General features: G+C 37.4%; 1 protein-coding gene and 1 long non-coding RNA gene across 7 annotated transcripts in view; one reads left to right on the top strand and one right to left on the bottom strand.

The window, feature by feature from the left end:
- The window catches only part of GGNBP2 (gametogenetin binding protein 2), a 28,200-nt gene extending 8,482 nt beyond the window's left edge, over positions 1-19,718 (bottom strand). For 2 of the 6 annotated variants that reach the window (XM_077165050.1, XM_077165053.1), the window contains exons 1-7: positions 18,441-18,686; positions 17,751-17,970; positions 12,469-12,549; positions 10,983-11,236; positions 9,248-9,346; positions 5,494-5,619; positions 5,261-5,374 (exon numbers count right to left, since the gene is read on the bottom strand). In XM_077165050.1, coding sequence (XP_077021165.1) covers positions 5,261-5,374; positions 5,494-5,619; positions 9,248-9,346; positions 10,983-11,236; positions 12,469-12,549; positions 17,751-17,843 — 767 coding nt within the window. In that variant the 5' untranslated portion in view covers positions 17,844-17,970; positions 18,441-18,686. Of the gene's footprint in view, positions 1-5,260; positions 5,375-5,493; positions 5,620-9,247; positions 9,347-10,982; positions 11,237-12,468; positions 12,550-17,750; positions 17,971-18,440; positions 18,687-19,703 lie in introns of those variants that run through there. The other 4 variants (XM_077165054.1, XM_077165055.1, XM_077165052.1 and 1 more) reach the window with 3 other exon arrangements.
- On the top strand, positions 18,682-19,503 carry LOC143687766 (uncharacterized). The gene is made up of 2 exons (XR_013177678.1): positions 18,682-19,011; positions 19,167-19,503. It is a non-coding gene; the product is annotated as an uncharacterized LOC143687766 (long non-coding RNA).

Below are 19,718 nucleotides of genomic sequence, written 5' to 3'. Positions count from 1 at the left end.
AACATAAATTTAGAGGCTACATGAGTATAGCTATATTTCCATTTGCAAATTATATTTAAGACAAAAGGAGTACTCAATCTAAAAGAATGAGACAGATATATACCTACTATTTTACAAAATCCATGCCCAGAAAACATTAGCTGCCAAGGACTAGCACATTTCCATTTCAAGAGCTATTTGTACACAGACTACAAACCAATGACTTTCAGGCTCCCTCTCCTTCCAGTCTCTGAAAAGTTATATTTAACTAAATTAGTTGGTATCTTCAGCCAGTAAATCTTGATTCAAATTTTTACTAAAACATTTTAATACATCTTTAGCTAAGAATTTGGGGGCGGAAGAGAATGGGAAAGATAGATGTATTTTTATTTTGTTAGTAATTTCCAAAATGTCAAATTCTCTCTCCCAAATAACATATTTCTCAATACACAGACATAACATAAACACAGACTTAGGAATGTGGTTTATACTTAAGTGTATGTAACATGGCAATGGTGTAAAGTGGTCAAATGAAGAAGAAGAAGTAATTTTCCTATAAAAACCAAGTATTGATCAGAAGGAAAAAAAGAACAGAACCTAGTTTATCTTTCAATTCCTGAAACAAGGAAGAACTTGGTCCCATGAAAAAGCCAGCCTTACAATAATTAAAAGGATGAAAAAATGGGCTGTGGTTGAAGAAGGAAATTTTTATTTATTTGATCTAAATTCATCTTCCTAGATGAGCTCACCTACTTCCATGGTTTCAGTCAACATGTCTACAAACATAACTCTTGATTCTATACAGCTCTGTTCAAGCCTCTGCCCTTGCCTAAGGGCCACTGATAGTTTGTGGAACATCACAGATGTTCAACGGATAATACCTTAAACTCAGTGTCCAAAGCCAAGTGCAACACGTTCTCTTACTGTGCTCCCTCCCAGCCTTATTAAGCATATCAGTCAGTCACCCAGGCCAGACAGCTTAGTCAATTCTAATTTCTTAGGTCCCCTTTTAGAAAGGATGCATTTGTTGGTTTAAATTGCCTAGACTGTTAAAACTCCCCACTGTGTACAAATAAAGTTCAAGCTCCTTATCAAGGCATTCAATAACTTCTCTCTTACCCAACCTACAATTTCCCAAGACTCACCTCTCCTTGCATGATTTCCAGAATTTCACCCTGCCCCTATACATACACCACATGAACAAAAGACTACTCCTCTAAATCTAGCTGTGTCCCTACTTCAAAATCTTTTTCTTCTGCTTCCTTCCCACTCCTCACATCCTCCCAAATCCTGTCCACCTTTAAAAAAGCCTTCTGCAGTTCCTACAACTAGAATTCAACTTCCTCTGTGTTATTATTCCTGATTTGCACTTCTTACTATAGTATTTACTCTTATACTACCATGCATTAGTTTGATACACACATCTTTCTGGTCCAAGGATAATTGTATTTCTTGAAATGACTGCATATTAAAGAAACTTTTAAGTCCACTGGGTAAACAGAGGGAATAATGTTGACAACTAACATTAAATCATTGTGATTTACCAATGCCTTGAAAATGGACACATTTTCCCCTTTATTTATACAGCTTTAAGCCCTGAGTAATTTAATAATGATTGTATAACTATAAGCATATAAGTAAATAGCAACTTTAAAGCATTACTTGAGAGGCATAAGAATGAAAGTGATTTTCCCCTTTCAATAGTGATCCTGCACATAAATGCTAAAAGAACATATACATATTTTTTCTTGAAGAACAATAAGAATTTTTAAAGATATCCATGAAAGGAGTATACAACAATGCATTTAAGACACAAATACAAAAACAAAAAAAAACAAAAAAACAAATCTTGACTGGATAAATAACTTGAGAGCCCCTGCCTATAAATACAGCACTCAGGCTTATACAAATGATAAAAAAATACCTACAGGTTTATGAACATAAGAATGATATGATCATCTAGATCACATATGAGGTTTTGATAAGTGTTTAGAGATATTTCTGTTATAATAGCTCTTACATTTATATCATCAGTCCTTGCAGGAGCTTTGCATGAATAGGGTTTTTTCTTGTACAAGTGTTGCTATTTTAATTAAATCTAATTTTAGTCTATGTGCCTTTTATTATGCACTGGACTCACATTTGCCTAAAAGAAGAAAACCTTAAAAATTTACAAGGATTGCTATGAGCTCTGTCACCAACAGTTTTGGTATTTCCATTTCTGGCATTGCATTAAAATTTCTCTGGTGTGAAAGGATAAATACAACTTTTTAAAGTTATGTGATGTAACTGTATCAATATACTATCATTTATAGAACCAAATATAATAAATATTTTTACAAACTCAAAAAAAAAAAAAAGAGGACTCTTGAATAGAGCATGAGATCCTGGTGGTTTGTACAGGTTACTGCAATGCCACAATACATCCCAGAGTAATTTAGGCAGAGAACAAAAAATTATTTGCAAAGTCCCTTTGGGGGATTGGGGAGAAAGGAAGAAACACTCAATTTCCCCATTTGGAGAATTCCTGACATTCTCACAAGCAGTGATAACAACCAATTCAATAGGCTGAGCCCTTGATCTTGGGGTTTGCTCCTATGAAACTTATTCCTGCAAAGGAGAAGCTAAGCCTGCTTATAATTATACCTAAGGGTCATCCCCAGAGAACATCTTTTGTGCTCAGACATGGGCTCTCTCTCTAAGCCAATTTCAGCAAGTCAACTCACTGCCCTCCCCACTACATGGGACACAACTCCCAGAGGTGTAAATCTCCCTGGCAAAGTGAGACAGGACTCGTGGGATGAACCAGGACCCAACAACGTGAGATTAAGAAAGCCTTCTTGACCAAAAGAGGGAAGAGAGAAATGAGACAAAATGAAGTTTCAGTGGCTGAGAGAGATTTCAAATAGAGTTGAGAGGTTATCCTGGGGTTTATTCCTACGCATTATATAGATACCCCTTTTCAGTTTATGGTGTATTGGAGTGGCTGCAGGGAAGTACCTGCAACTATTGAGCTGTGTTTCAGAAGCCTTGATTCTTGAAGATGATTGTATAATGACGTAGCTTTTATAATGTAACCATGTGATTATGAAAATCTTGTTTCTGTTGCTCCTTTTATTCAAGGATGAGTGATAAAATAAATAAATAATGGGGGGATAAAGGGTAAAAAAATTGGGTAGATTAAAATACTAGTGGTCAATGAGAGAGAGGGGTAAGGGATATGGAATGCATGGGCTTTTCTTTTTATTTCTTTTTTTTGGAGTGATGCAAATGTTCTAAAAATGATCCTGGTGATGAATACACAACTATGTGATGATACTGTAAGCCACTGATTGTATACCATGTATGGACTGTATATGTGTGAAGATTTCTCAGTAAAAATATTTATTAAAAAAGAACATATATATGTTTTTAAGGCAGTGGTTTCATAGTTTCTTCTCACCTAATTTCTAATGATGTACTATCACAATACTCAACTGCTTAAACAGTGTTATAAAATATTTACTAAAAAATGCTTAGAAAGTTCACTAAATAAAGTGGAAGATGCCAAAAAGATACATCATTTACACATTTAGAAATAATTTTTGACTATGTCTTAAAACTCAAACTGTACTACAACAACAACTAGAAATACAGGAATGACAAGGACTTGCAAATCTGGTATGCTAACATCCATTTATAGACTCATCAATAGGGAAAGTTAATTCCAAAATGAATTGAGTTTTGCAAAATCGCTATCTTTTTTGGGGCTCCCTATTTGTTATTTCCATAACTACTCTGTAAAGGCAACACCAAAGAGAAAGCAAATGCTTAGTATGAGGGGCATTATTTGTACCCTTTCTTTCATTCTTTCTTAATGAATTACTATTTACTCACATTAAGAGTTCAGAATAGAGTGGTAGGTAATAACTTCTCAAGAAAATATTAAATAACACGTTGATAATCATCATAGTAATTTCCAAATCTGATGTCCAGAATCACCTGGAGAGCTTTTTACAAATTCAAATTCCCAAGCTTTAGTCCAAATGTCTGAAAGTCTATGGGCTCCCCTGGGATTAGCATTTAGGAACAACTTACATTCATTAATAATGGTAGCAAGTATATATTAAGTGCTTACTATGTGCTAGATTTGTTCTAAATAGGTCTATTATGTATCTTAATCCAAAACAAATAACAAATTTAAATATAAAATAATGCCCCCAAATATAGAGAATATTTACAACCATTCTAGGAAACTCCAAAACATTAATTCTGATCACCGAAAAAAGCTGTCTCCTTATATTATAAACTAAGCTATAAGGACCAATTCAAACTGAAAGAGGAAGAATCTATGATGAATCTATACAGTTATGTCTCATGTCTATACAGTCCCCTCAAAACTTCAAATAAAAGACACATTGTCTATTCTCTTAGCTATAACCAGCCAAAAAGGCAAGTAAACAAAAAATTTTGTAACTGAAAAAAGAAAAACACCTAATTAATAAACTTGGTAGGCAGGTTAAAACATTAGTTAGTTCACTATCATAGAAAATAAACATCAATCTTGATAATGCCAGTTTTTATCATTTACTTTATGCTTTTCATAAATGTCCCCAAAATAAGTGGGTAACTGACCCAAGGTCAAAACACCATATAGCCACAAACTCAACATGTGACAAATTTATATTAAAACAAAAGAATTCCCCCAAGAATGCCATCTCTAGATGGCTCCCTTACCAGTTCCTTTTCCTACTGCACTCTCCCTCCCTACAAATTTCCAAATGTTAATGCCAACCTCAGAAACTCCTTTGTAAAAGCAGCATTCTAAAAAGAAAAACCTAAAATTACTTTTATAGTATATGAAGAACAAGAATTCCAACTCTATTTTTAGATTTTGAAAAACAATTACAGAAAAAATAACTCAAAATAGTACTGAATAAAAAGCTGCCAATTTAATTTTGAAAATACCATCATAAATTATTCTAAAAGAAAAATAAGGAGTACCAGAGTTCTCCAAGTGAATGAAGTACACTCTACTCAAGTCAATAATTCTGTGTCCCTTGAAAAAGCTGGTCTGGGTAAAAAAGATAAAAAGAAGATGCTGTCTCAACATAAGACAGGCTAACACTAAAAGTCATCCCACAAAGGAACTGCCTACTCTGACATTAAGCTCGATCCCGTGCCAGCTATCAATGAGAGAGGCAGAGTATTGTTATAGGAAGGGGGGTCAGTAACAGGCCAAGATAGATGACTGATGGGTAAGGCGCCCACTATACTAGCCTGTGATGACCTTTAGACTTACCTGTGTTTTCGCAGATATGTTTCTAGTGTTTCTAAAAGACAGCTAGAGTCAATTAAAACTACTTCATCCCTGCATTCCTGGGACATTAGTTCCCATACGTCCATCCAACAACCTCTGCAGAAACAAAAAAATATCAGTGAAAAAAGGAATGTATAAGAGGTAAAACATTTTAAAAAAAGAAAGGAGGGGGTGGGGGTGGGGGTTGGGCAGAGTAAAGGATTGCTTGATTTTACCTGGCTGTTCCCTGGAAAGGTCCATAATGGAAAATGATCCTACACTTGCTGTCCTTCCTGTGGTCTTCACTACTTCTCTTATCTGTACTTAACTTCTCTGAACTGACACTGCTACTGCTCCCTTCACTGTAGTACAGTATAGTACAAAGCTTAGTGACACTGAGATAATCTGAGGGAATAATTTCTACAGTCTAAATTAAAATCATGAATTAAGATATTAGTAGGATAAGTTTGCAAGTCTGTATATGATTACATATTCACTTCAACCACATTAAAATGTTATTTAAACATATGCTCACATCTTTGTATAAAAACTTCTACTTGACTATCAAGTTTACCTGATACAAGTTAACAACATATTTATCAAGATAGCAATTGGTTAATATGCTAAGCACTTTATGAGCAAATCTCTTTGGAATGTTTTAAAGTCAAAAAGGCTAAAAGAAATTATAAAAATATTTCAGCTATACATATGGATCCATCTTTCACAAACTGAAAATTCTAACAATTTTTGATCTACTTAATGTGATTTTTAAAAATCACTGCTTTTTACAGCCCATGGCAAAACAAATCTTATCTACCTTCACATTTACAATTAGTTGAGATAGTTACAGATTAATCTAATTATAATAAATATATTTTTAAATTCACTAATATAAAGATAGCATACTAAGATGAATACTTTACACAGCCTAAATTAGTAAAAGTACTATACAAATAATTTTTTAAAACTTACTAAAAACTTCCCAGACTCTCCCTCCCCCACAGGTTTCAATGTGGCGCTGGTCATGCATTTTGCTTTGTTGCAGATGTGCATTCCAAGAGAAATGTGTGTCTATATTCCATTCAATGATTGTCTTCTTGATTTTTCATCATTCTGAACAACTGGCTCCTGCCTGTTCTTCTGTAGGTCTCACTACAATCCTAGAAATTCATTGTCTTGGATGCTTGAGATGGAAAAAGCTCTGAATATTACTGACACTACCCTATAAAACTTAATATGCATTTCTCAACCCCTTGCTCAATATATAAGGTCACAAATACAGTTCAGATCCTTACTCCCAAAGGCTCAGGCCAACTCTGACATCCCCTTATTTCTGACAACAAAATCTCAACTCCTTCCTGGTGCCTGCTCATGCAAACCTTCCACTCCAGATTCCCGTATTTCCTCTTTTGCGAATTATGTTTGAGGGATCCACAATTTCTTGGAACTAAATATATCTCAAACTCAAGTTCTCATATTTGAGAAAAAGTTTCACAAAGAGAAATCAGAGCTAGGGAATGATTAAAATATCATCAGAGTATAAAAAGCTTTAGTCTAAAAAAAAAAAACAATCCTTAAAAACAATTCTAAAGCCCAAATCAGGATTTTATCCATAATTTTTCTAGACCTTAATTTATTTCCATCACTCCTCCTTTTAAAATCAAGTTTTTTGAAAAAGTAGGCATTCCATTTCCTTGTTCTACCTCCATTCTTTCCCCTCATAGCTTAACCCATTAAAACCTTACAGGGCATTCACTTTTCCACCCATTCCAATCTAGATTCTGCTTCTACCGACCACTAGATTGACTCATCAAGATCACCAATTATCCCAATTTTGCTGAATCCAGCGGACCCTTTTGGGTCCTTAATGACTCAGCATCATTCAACACAACTGGCCAAACCTCCTTAGAACATTCTTCCCTTCATTTTCCTCTACCTCTCTGGCCACTCCTTCTCAAGTTTCTTTACTGGCAGCTTCTTTTCCACCATTAAATTGAATTCCTTAGCATTCTTTTCTCTCACTCTATACTCTTCCCCTAGGTGATCTTATATGTCATTCTCTAATATGATTCTTTTTATTTTTTGGGTGCATAGTCTGGGAATGGAAGCTAGGTCTTCCACATGGAAGGCAAGCATTCTACCACTGAACACCCATGTACCCTCCCAATATGATTCTTAATCATCAGCTACAGGCCTACAAAACAGCCCAGACTTTTCTTTTGAATCTCAAACTTATTTCCAGAGATACAATAACTTGCGTTAGTTTTGCAGGGCTGACTTGAATTGCTGCTGCTCTTTATCAGGCTGAAACCTAATCAACTATTTTTCAAACACTTTTTTCAACTACTTATCAAATACTTTTCCTGGAGAAAATGTAAACAAACAAACAAAATCCTCAACTGTGTAAATACATAAAATGGAGCCATAAGAGCATACAATGGCAGTGACCATCCAAGAGGAGGAGAGGGAGTCTCGGCTAAGCAGACAGTTCTTCAGGGCCTGCTATCCATATGGCATGGGGAAGTAAATGAAGCTACCTTACTACTGAAGTTCAACTAACTCCATTCATACTGATTCCCTGCTCAGTAAACAACCTTCTAAACATTTGGCTTCCCATGTAGTGGGACCATATAGCTGGAGAGGGACATGAAGTCAGTGGAGATTTTTGTTTTTAAGCTGAAAGATAGGAAAACATACCTGCATGTCAATTTAATAAAAGTAAATAACTGACAAAGCAAAGTCATTGAAAGCAAGAGAGATGGAATCCAGGGCAAAAGTGGAAGGACTGGTCTTTAAAGAAAAGCAGCAATAAGCAGAGATGTATATGATGTTAGGGTACCTGTTACTTTTTCATTCCTCAACAATGAATATGCATAACAAAAAAAATGTAAAGTCAAAATAACCAGAAGGCAGGCTTTTTAGTCCCAAATTCTTTATCATATTATTCTGTGGCTTCAGCCAACAGGTCATTCAGATAAAAGTTACTGTCAAATGAGAAAATTAGACTGAATTCTGCAATCTTTAGAGAGTAGGAATTATCTAAAGGTATTAGCATACCCAGTATATGAATAACAATTATCCTTAGAAAACCACTTTTGGAAAGAAAATGTCCATATATTTAGAGATGCATGTTTAAATACGCAGTAATAGTAAAATAATGTCTGGTACTTGCTTTAAAATACTTCAGCAAAGAAATGCTGGATAAATGAAACAAATGTAGCAAAATCTTGGTAACTACTGAATCTAAACGAAGGTAAATGGGAGTTCCTTGTGAATTTTCTCTACTTTTGGGTATGTTTGACAGTGTTCATGATAAAATTTTTTAAAAGTGATTTCTGAGTATAGAAAAAAAAAATTTGTTTATAGATAAACAACACATCCAAAAACTAATTTTTAAAATTAATTCAGAAGTATAGTTTTATATTCTCCTGTTCTCTTCAAAATAGAAATTACTTCTTAGAAACCCTTCAAGCTCCAGAGATTTTCCTTACCACCTCCATCCCCACGAAATGTTGTAGGGGACAATTATGGCACTGTGCTGGGAGATGGGGGCAAAAGCAACTTTAAACATTACAGTATCTAACCAAGGAAAAAAACTCAAAATTAGTTACATGAATACACATTGCCATAACTGATTCAAGACTTTTAAAAATCCTTGATACATTATTAGGGAGACCTAGAGAGAAACACAAGAAAAATAATTTATACATCATGACTATTACATGGATCAAAAAATACTAGTACTTCTTTGAAAAACTTATTATTAGCTACATAAATGTCTGCAGTCTCAATCTCCTTTCTCTGAAACACACTTAAAATATTTCTTTTAAAAAAGTCCATAAAACCAGAAGACATTTATTTTAAACTGTCATACAGTGTAACTAATTAATGAAATAAAATTAGCAGTACATTTTTTTCCTTTTTATTAAACATGATCAGCACTTACACTCTTAACATTAAAAAAGCATCTTGGTATTCAATTCTACTTACCCCAAAGGTTTTGGTTTATGTGTATCTAAGGAGTGCAACTGACATCTCTTGTTCTTCTTACTTTTTGGAATAGCATCTATCATGTCATTTAGTTTGGACCTAATTAAAAATAAACCATTAAAAGTTTAATTAATATTAATATTTTCTTCATAATTTTAAAGTATTACAGACACATCACCTACCTTGAACATTTCTTGCCACATAAATTCTAGCCCAAAAGGTCTGTACACTCATCTTTCCACTCCACTCTCAGCCTTATCAAAATGTTGAGAGACTCATTCTATTCAATGTACTCTTCCCCCCAGATTTCATCTGTTCACCGACACAATACACCCAACCAATCTACAAAGCCTGTCAGCTCTTTTAAATATATCCAGAATCCAATCACTTCTCACGACCATCACCATTACCTGCCTTGTCCAACCCACCGTATCTCTAGCTTAATTAACTGTAATAGCTGGTCTCTCAGTCTCCTTGCTTCTACCCTTTGCCCTTTACAAGTGTAGACTCTACTCAGCAGCCAGAGCGATCCTTTCAAAACATAAATCACATTATGTTACTATTCTGTTCAAAAACTCTTTCTTCTCAAGCAGAGTAAAGTTCAAAACCCTTACACCCACCTTCAAACCTCTTTTCTCTCTTTTTTTTAATCTACACTCACTCTGTGTGATCTTTCTAGTCTCATGGTTTTAAATACCATAGATAGGCTGACAGTGCAAATGTACGTCTACAGGCCAGACTTCTATTGAAGCCTGAACTCTACTTTGATGCCCAATGGGTATCTCAAACTTAACATGTCCAAAAATGAGCTCCTCATCTTCCCCCCAAAACTGCTTTTCCCACTCTTACCCATCTCAGGAAATGGAAACCATGTATCCTGTCCTTTTACACTTCAAATCATTCATCCTTGATGTCTTTTTTCATAACCAGTCCATCAGCAGCTTGTTGGCTCATTTCTCAAAATATATCCAGAATCTAGCCCATTTCTTATTACCTCTGTGGCCATCAACCTTGTCCAAGTCACCATCATCTTTTATATGAATAGTTTCCATCCCTACCCGTCCAACCCCGAACAGTACTCTCAGTACAAGAGACAAAATAAGCCCAGTAAAACTTCAAATCGGGTCAGGTCTCTTACCTGGTCTGTGAGTGACATGTGAGTGAAACTCCCAAAGTTTCCCCATTTCACTCAAAGTAAAAATCAAAGCCTTAGGATGACCTACAAGGCATTACATGATAAGACCTTTTTTTACTTCTCTGACCTCATTTTTTATTAGTGTTCCCTTTATTCATTTGGCTCCAGCCACAATAGTTTCCTTGCTGTTCCACAAGTTCTAGCCTCTGAACCTTTACACTTGTTTCCCCCCAGATATTTACACAATTTGCTCAACTCACCTTATTTAAGTCTACACTCAATGTCATTTTATCATAGAGGCTTTCCTTGACCAACCTCTCTATTAATTCTACCCACATACTATCTATATCCCCATTCCATTTTCTATTCCCTTTATTCTGCTTTTTATTTGCAACATCATATCTGGCATTTCTGTATTCGCTTACTGTCTGTATCTCCCCACATGAGAGCAGAAATTTTACATTCACTTGATACACAGAAGTTATCCAGTGAAATGCTGAATTGGACTCAATTTTTCTCTAATCTAATTTAGGAAAAAAAATGCCAATGTCACCAAGCTATTTAAAAATTTAACAACTTTTCTTAAGTAGTTACACTTACCCATGTACATAAAATAATGTATAAAGCTTCTTTGCATCAGTCATGCAGCTTCGAGTTACAGACAGGACTCCCTTTGGCCCTACTGTCAAGGGTTCAAGGGCAGGATTTCCAGACTCTACAAGCTGGGAAAAGAGGCGCTCCACACTGCGACGACAACCAACACACGGGACAAGTTGAGAAAGTGCACTCAAGACTTCACGTGATGTCACCACCATGGCAATGCTGAGATCTTGTTGCTTAAGCATACTATGTCGCTAAAAGAAGGAAAGGAAAAATCAAGAGATCTCAAGAAAGATATAAAATTACTCTTTCGGGTGGGCCACAGTGGCTCAGCAGGCAGAAATCTCGCCTGCCGTGCTGGAGATGCGGGTTTGATTCCCGGTGCCTGCCCATGCAAAAAAAAAAAAAAAAAATTTACTCTTTCACTACTACTTCTCTTCCTATACTCTGGGTAAGCACAACCTAAGCAAGGCTTCCTGTTTCTGTCTGCAAATTAATCAGAAAAGCAGGCTAGCCAGCCACACTGTGCTGGGTTTATTCTACAAGCTCCCCTATTCTAGAATGTAGGGTATAAGAAACTATGTTTAGGATGTCAGGCATGTTATGTGCCACAACATGGCAAAAAAAAAAAAAAAAAAGTAGCCCTGCACCTGGAAATTGAGGGCTTGTTCAGTGAGTATTAAGCCTAATACTTTCAGTAAAAAGAAAAGAAAAAAGATACAACATCAGGTCTTCTTTAGCTATAGAAATTGAATTAAGATGGTGATCATATGGACAGGTATGTTAGGAATTAGTGGGAGAGAAGAGGCCTATCTTACCTATACAGGATAGGATCTTGAGGAGAGTACCTAATGTGCTAGGGGACATATGAATGTTTTCTGTTGGTTATGACAACGTAGAAAATGACCGATAATCAAATCCGTAGAGAAACGGGCAAAATTCTAGTAAGTAACTTCTACCGGGATGGAGTTATAGCTACGCTACAATTAATGTCTCCATATTTAGAAAAAAAGTAGATAAGTAAGATAACTGCTAAGAAGCATTTTCTCATGTTTACCATTAACCTTTCTTTCACCATTTCTCCAAAAGTAGGAACAGTGTTTTCGTATACGTTAACAATTTATCTTTCATTATCTTGATTATATACAGAAGAATACTTAGCATTGTATTGCTCTGGAACTAAAATCAGCACGTTCATAACAACATGATTATTTCTTACGTGAAAAAAACATTTACTACAGAAGAAAACCAACAAATTCTTAATAAACATACAAAATGTTAACACAACACCACCAAATCTGTCACATGACAGGTACTTAAATCAGGCACACAAGTATAATCAATGTAGCAACAGTAAAAAAATTTCAGAGCAATCTTTAACAACCTAGGGAGTGCTAAAGAAAATTAATACTTATTGCTAGAAATTTAAATGACTCAAAACATATACACACACGCTCCACTTAAAATACTAACTAAAAACTATTACCTGAATGAACTGCTTTAGTTGCGCACCATTATTCTGATGCCCATCGAGATTTAACACATTGTCAGGAAATTCCATCACCATCTTAAAATGCAAAGAATAAAAATCAATTACTTTTATGCTCTTCAAACACATGATATAACCTGTTTTATAAACTCACAGGAAAAAAATAAACCTTTAATGTCAGATGTGTCACACACACACACGTTTTTTTAAAATCCGAGTTTATACAAGGTTCTAAGGCCAGAATGGTACAATTTATGTTTGCCTTCGCTAACATAAGGCAAACATAAATTCAAATCCAGACTCTAGCATTTATAACCTATGGCACGACTCTGGGCAAGTTACTTTGTTTCTTCATTTGTAAAATGAGGTTAAGAAATAATTTCTAATATCTACTCTCAAAGAGTGGTTGTAAGGATTAAACAATATTTTAAATTGTTTGTTGCAGTGCCCAGTAATAGCATTTAATAAATGAAATAACCTGACATTTTTAGTTATTACTCCTGAATATGTAACATAATAAATCTATGAGTAATAACTGTTAAATGAGTTTATATATCCATATATATATATACTACTCAGAACAGTACCTGGAACACAGTATACATTTGCTCAAATTATGAGCAAAAAGAAAATACCAAGATATTTACTGAATTATCAAAATTCACTATCAGAGAAAGAATATGATGCTTAGATATTTCAGGATATCAGATAATGAGAATTAGTAATTAGCACATTTCACTGATTTGTTTCACCAATGATTTTAATATCATAATTCTGTACCACTAAAGAGTCATTATAACGGTAAAATGTCATCAAATTAAAGACATTCCAATTTCAGAAATTTATATCTGAACTATTTAAATATTAAAGATATCAAATATAATGTGCTAGAACAACCTTCTATTTCCAGATGACAAGGGCCATAAACTCCTATATACCCAATTACTCCCAGAAGAGTGAAGTCAGGACAAAGAGAACTATTTGAGGCAAAAACAAACAACAAAAAAACCAAAGTAAACCCATCCAGTTGAATGGATGTTATCAAGAGCTCTCCTCATCCCAACAGTATCACAAAGACATACTTCTTTAAAGGTGGTGACCATTCCTTTCCCTTTACATTAGTAACAAAAGACTTGAAATGTGCTCTTTCTAACAATAAACTGTGAGGACTCATTAAAAACTTGGGCAAGTGTAAACAATAAATAAAAGATCATTTCTTGATTTGATAAGGGAGATACTGGCTACGTGAAGTAGATAGACAAATGGATACTAGAGATGTTGGAACCAAAGAGAAAGGCCATGAATTACAAACAATGACTTAATAGTCCAGAGAACTTGATTGTATTTCCCAGAACCAAAAACGGTATATACAATATGATTTAAACTTTTGCACGTATATATTTTATTTTGGTACTATTTCCCCCCCATTCTTTAAAACCACTTCTTTGACTTAATCTTCAGATTCCAGATTATTTAAAGAAGACAGTCCCATAAAATGTTTCAGGGTTGGTTTCACAGAGGAATCATCAGTGCTCAGCTTCATGAGGCTGCCTATCCATAGCTAGCCAAAAATAGAACCAGTCACTATGCTGCAGTTACTGCTTTGTAATATTGACCGAATATTACCCGTTTTCACTCTTAAGCTTCTGTCTTGGTTTCTCTAGACCACAAAAACAAATCATCTGTTTTTAGTGCATCCTCAAAAGTGCTGACAATATTAGGTTTGTATTACCAGAATCATTTTCCCTTTAGTTTTACTTTTTTTGTCTTCCTCCACGCAGTTATTTGTAACATCTAATACCCTTGGTAAAATTAACTACTAAATCAAGAGTTAAAAGATAAAATGTTATATGCTAAGCACATAATCCCCAAGTGGATATACTACCATTTATTATAATTTAAAGTCTCAGTTTAATACTCTGAGAGTTTCTAGCCCATTCTAATTGGTTCAAAGTAGGAGGGTAAAAGCATTCCAGAACTACTGTAACAATTTGACGTTAGTTATCAGGAGCTTTATGAAAGTTCTTACGCTTTGTCCCAGTAACTGCCATTCCAGAAGTTAAGAAAAACTTTTAAGTTTATAATATTAATGCATTATCTACATTCCTGGTAGTATTTTCCACATATATCCACCTTTCTGTACAATAGAATAATATATAAATTATGAAATGTATGCAATAAGATATTACACAGCCATTAAAAATGCTTCAGAATGACAAGAGATAATGTTCTCAATATTACATTTAGTAAAAAAAAGGAGGATACAAAATAGTACAGAAGATAATTTATCTCAACTTTGCATCTATGTATCTATGATTCGAATTTCACCAAATGCTGCAATATCCTTAATTACCTTTGAGGAGTAGGATAAAGGTTATTTGTCTTCTTCATTTTGTGGATCTTTTTCAGGATAATTTTATATGGAGTACATATTTTCATTCTATTAGTCCTTTAAAAAAACTTGCTTAAAAATTGTTATTCTTCAAAGATGTTTTTAAAATTAAACCTGTATTCTATCACCTGCTTCTTTACCATTCAATAATAATAGTAAGAAGCATTTTAGCCACATAGCAAAATACATTTCTAAATATTTCACCAATTTACTTATTTGGGATTTTCTCGAATACATCTACATCATCACAGCACTCAAGCGTTCAAACCACTAACCTCGGATGCAACGCGGCACATAAAAGAGGTGGCTACTTTGTCACACATAGCTTCTCAATTTCATTTTACAGATCCAAGTTAAAGTCTCCAACTTAACAAAGCTATAGGTTTATGCTTGTTACTAAAACGATAAAACATGTAACTCATTATTAACTGACTGTAAACATTGTAACTACACTGTAACAGCTAGCTGCTAACATTATTCCAAGTCTACTTGAAATAAACAATCATTTCTTTTTCTCTCCCAAAGATTAGTTTTCCCAGTGCATTACCTATGGACCCTAAAAACAAAGACCAAACCAAATGTTAACTTCAGGTATATACTGCCCCCAAACTATCAATAGACAATCTACAGAACTTTTATAAAGCTACAAACTCTTTTACAGATATCTTCCCCATTTCTTCTCCCTCCTCAAAACAGGTGTTTTCCTTTACATTTTCCCTTCAAGTAGCATTTGGTAGAATGGTCCTGAATGAAATTGGTTTTCCTAAAGATAGTGCATTCTTGATAAGAACTTGCACGAGCCAGATTCAATGACCGTACAGAAGTTCCAAAACAAAGGAATAAATGAAATGTCCCATGCATTTTCAGTGATAAAAATCAATTCCAAACTGTAGCTTTTCTTGAATAAAATGTTTTGATATTTAAATCAGCCTAAATTTTATTTGCCTTGGTGACTAGTCCACCAGGCCCAGCCACCAGGTACAATTCAATCCACACTTCTCTAGAGAAATAAGGGCAACACTAAACTACACTGCGAGGTTACATCTTTCTCTATGAAAAATTTTGGAAATTAACCCCATTGTGGAGAGAATAAAGTATAAGAGCTCCAAAAAGCTGAGTATTTCCAAATGCTGTATGATGGCTGTATTAATGTTGCATTCACATTAAACGTAATTATGTGGGTATCAGGTGGCTATCTGGACCAAAGTGTCTTAAAATTTTGTAAATATTCATATTTATGTTGATTCCCCCTATGTTTTAATGTACTCTTAGAAGAAGCGTTATATCACCCATTTGAATTCTTTTTTTAACTTCGAAGTCATTCTGGGATAAGCAAAAGGTTGACAGCAAACAATGTGTTTTGGAAAACTGGCTATGTGAAAGGGAGAGAAAAGAAAGAAAATAACAACAAATGACCTCTTATCAGGAATTTTCAAACTGAGAGATGCACCATTTAATTAGATCAGAGTGCTAGGTTATGGGATTTTTTTTACAATTTAAAATGCAAGTCTATTATATTTTTAATGCAAACTGTACAGAAATCATAACCGAACATTTCTATAACTTCCAATGCATCACTGGAAATTCTGTTTACTCTATGCCAGGCTAAATTATTCTACCTTTTTCTTGTTTAAAAAATGCACTTGAGTAATTAAAGATCATTTCACTTAAAAAGTTCTAACAAATTAAGCCATTCAATAATTCTTCTAATGCTTTTAAAAGTCCTGCAGCTCAGTGAAGGCTTAATTGAGACTGGCAAACAAAAAGACACAGAGTGGTATCTCTACAATGACTTGCATTTTATATAAAATTTGAAAAAAAAAAACCTTTAGTAGATAGCTGAAAAAAATCAGGAACAAAATAGATCAACTGCCTTTGAATGACATAAAATCAAAGATATTCAATATATCTACACCTTATCAAAATTGGCAAATGTATAATCCGAAAGTTTCAGCACCATCAAAATGCAGATTTCAAAAATATTTAGAGAAAGATTCATTTAATTTCTTATAAAATAGTGACAAACAACTGCACTCTATTTCCTGTTCAGATTCTATTCAAATTTCTGCTGTTTCCTTTCAAAGAAAATAATACAGCAACACAGGTCGATAATGCTATACAACCACCAACTCTAAGAAGGAAAACTGCCCAGAACTGGTCTTGACACTCAAGATAGGCAATCAGCTTTTTACAGTACTCATACACACACAAGTATTTGACTTCCTGAAAAAAACGAAAAAAAATCAAGGAAAAAAAAGCCTACTTGTAAGCTAAAGAATAACTAATGCCAAGAAAGCACGTTTTAAGAAGTCATGGTCTAGCAATATAATCATTTTAGAGTTTTCATGTGCTAAACAACACAAGGCTCTGTACAACGAAATCAAATAATTTTAGTGTAATTTCTACTATGCAGGAGCATGTCACTTAGCCCTCATAATTATGCTTATGTAGTGAGAGTTACAGTATTAAAATAGAAAATACACAGGTAGCAGTGCAGCTGCGACATTTCCAGATAATTAAGCCTCCCCGAGGGTAGGTGGTTTCTGTAAGGGATAGGCCCTAAACGCCCAAGATTCTTCAACCCCATTCCGAGGCGCGTGCTTTGGCAAAAGCAGCGTGTCCTGAAGGGAAGGGTAAAGGAAGAGGATTCAACAAGGAAGGAAAACCAGGGGCGAGGGGCTCAAAGTGCGTACAGAACGCTGGACTTGGGGCCCGCAGACGTTACCGAGCGACCAACTGCAAAGGCGAGTTTGTGGGGCCTGCCAGAGAGAAGGCCTCGCCTAGGAGTTGCAACACACTCTTTCTCCAGTGCGCAGCGCTCGGGATGGGGGAGGGGAGGAGGGAAAACAGCTGCCAGGGGAGCGGGAGCCCGGCCCGGCCCGCTCACCGTGAGGGTGTCGTCAATGTAGAGGGGAATCTGTCTCCTCTCGAAGGGGAACTCCTCCTCTCCGTCCCTGCAGACAGCCACCAGTCGCGCCATCGTTTCCGACGCTGCCGTTGCCACCGTCACCACCTCCTTTCAGCTGCCGCTGTTGCTGCTGCCGCCGCCGCTGCTGCTGCTCCTGCTCCTGTCGCTCCCGCCGCTGCCGCCTCCTCCCAGCTCTTGCCTGCAACAGCCGAACCCCGCGAGCGTAAGCACCGGACGCCGCGCAGCACATTCGCCACGGGGGGGGGAGGGAGTCGAGCAGAAGGGGACCGGAGAGCCCGGCTGCGTTTCCCATCACCCGATTCCACACGCGCTCAGCCAATCAGAGTCGAGCAGCGACGGGACCCGCCCCCTCGCGCCGTTGTCCCTCCCCACCCCACCCCACCCCCTCGCCGGCCTCTAGCCCAGGTCCAAAAGAGAGGCGGAAGCGACCCGCCGGTCTGGGGGCTTCCCCAGCCCGTCATGGGAGACCCGGCCCCACGACTCCACCCTTGGCCGCAGCTTCACGGCCCACTCTCCGCTTCCCACTGCCAGGGTGCCTCCAGCCCACAGCTGACCCTTTCTGCCCCTTTCTTGGTGCGCCCCGCCCAGCCAGTCCCCAGGGCTGCAGTTGCCCAGCACGACCCCGCCCCTGGGAGGGGTCGACCCCACCTTAGCTCTGCGGAGGCCTGGAGGAGAGGCTCAGACCCTTTCCTCACCCTTTCGGAGGAAGCTTCTCGGTCTGACCTTCACCGTTTCGTGGTCGCCTCCCTGACCCCCACCTCTGCTCCCCGTTACCGGCTGACGAGGTCAGCGTCAGGGCCGGCTTGGGTGGGAGCGCGGCTCCGAATGCCGTTTCCTCTCCAGGATCATCGGCCGCTCGCGCCACGGGCAGTGGGGGAGGGAAGGCGGGGGACGTGGGGAGGGTGGGGCAGGGAGGGGCCCTGAGCGCCGAGCGGAGCCCCGCCTCCTCTCGCGAGACTGTTGATGCCGCTCTCGGGTCGCCGCCTTCGAAACCCTAGCGGAGGAGGTGGGGGGTCCTTCTCCGGCGATCAAGAGCCTGTGATCAGCGCTCTACCCCCAGTTTAGCTGCTAAATAAATCCAAAGTAGAACTCATAGGGGAAGTAGTCGACCTAAGCCTCAGTACTCCGTCTCTCGAGGCCGGGGGAGTAGGGGGCGGCGAAAGGAGCCGAGCCAGGCAGACTCGGCGGACCCGACGGTCGAGGTCCGTTGAGGATTTAGGTAAGTGGTGAGGAGCTGAGGCCTTCGAGGTCAGTAAGCGTGAAAGGCGAGAGAGAAGGGACGGGGAGACAGTAGTAGGTAAAGGGTAAGAGACCAAAGCTGAGGTCGGTTTCCAGGTACTTGACGCCACTTAATCCGTTTTCCTTTGTGGCAAGACTGGAGAAATGGCCCGCGCCGAGACTCTCACACCGTGATTCACCAGGAGCCAGCAGCATAACTGCCTCGGAATCCCGCCGAGGGCACCGAAAGTCTCAAGAACTGACATTTTTGGTTGTTACAGCAGAGGCAAATAGAAAACCTACCGTTTCTTTCCATGAAGGGTGGTTTGTGTATGTGCCCTAATCAGGGGAACTTCTTGGGCTGGGTAAACATTAACTTAGGGGTTCAGACTGAGGAACCAGTTCGGGCACAAAACTGATCCTAGCCGAAGGCCTTTCCCTCTGACCATCTCTTGAGAAGCAGAGCTGCTGTAAAAATAAATTTTTTACACTCTGCCTGCCACCGTTTACTCAGTTTTTACCTTGAAGGCTTTTTAGGCCTCTTGTAAAGCCACGATAGTTGTTGAGAAGTCTTTTGCATATGAAAGTTTTTAACTTTTTTAGGATAAATTCTTTTGCTATCCTACAGCTAAGTAATCCTAAGGACAAGTCTTTATCTTTCCTGGAAGTATAGAGTAGTACCGTGATACTGACCCTTAAAAGGTATTT

Source organism: Tamandua tetradactyla, chromosome 6, assembly GCF_023851605.1.
Source record: "Tamandua tetradactyla isolate mTamTet1 chromosome 6, mTamTet1.pri, whole genome shotgun sequence".
Classification (NCBI taxonomy): domain Eukaryota; kingdom Metazoa; phylum Chordata; class Mammalia; order Pilosa; family Myrmecophagidae; genus Tamandua; species Tamandua tetradactyla.
Note: the sequence above shows the minus strand (reverse complement) of the source record. Positions and strands in the feature narration are given on the sequence as shown.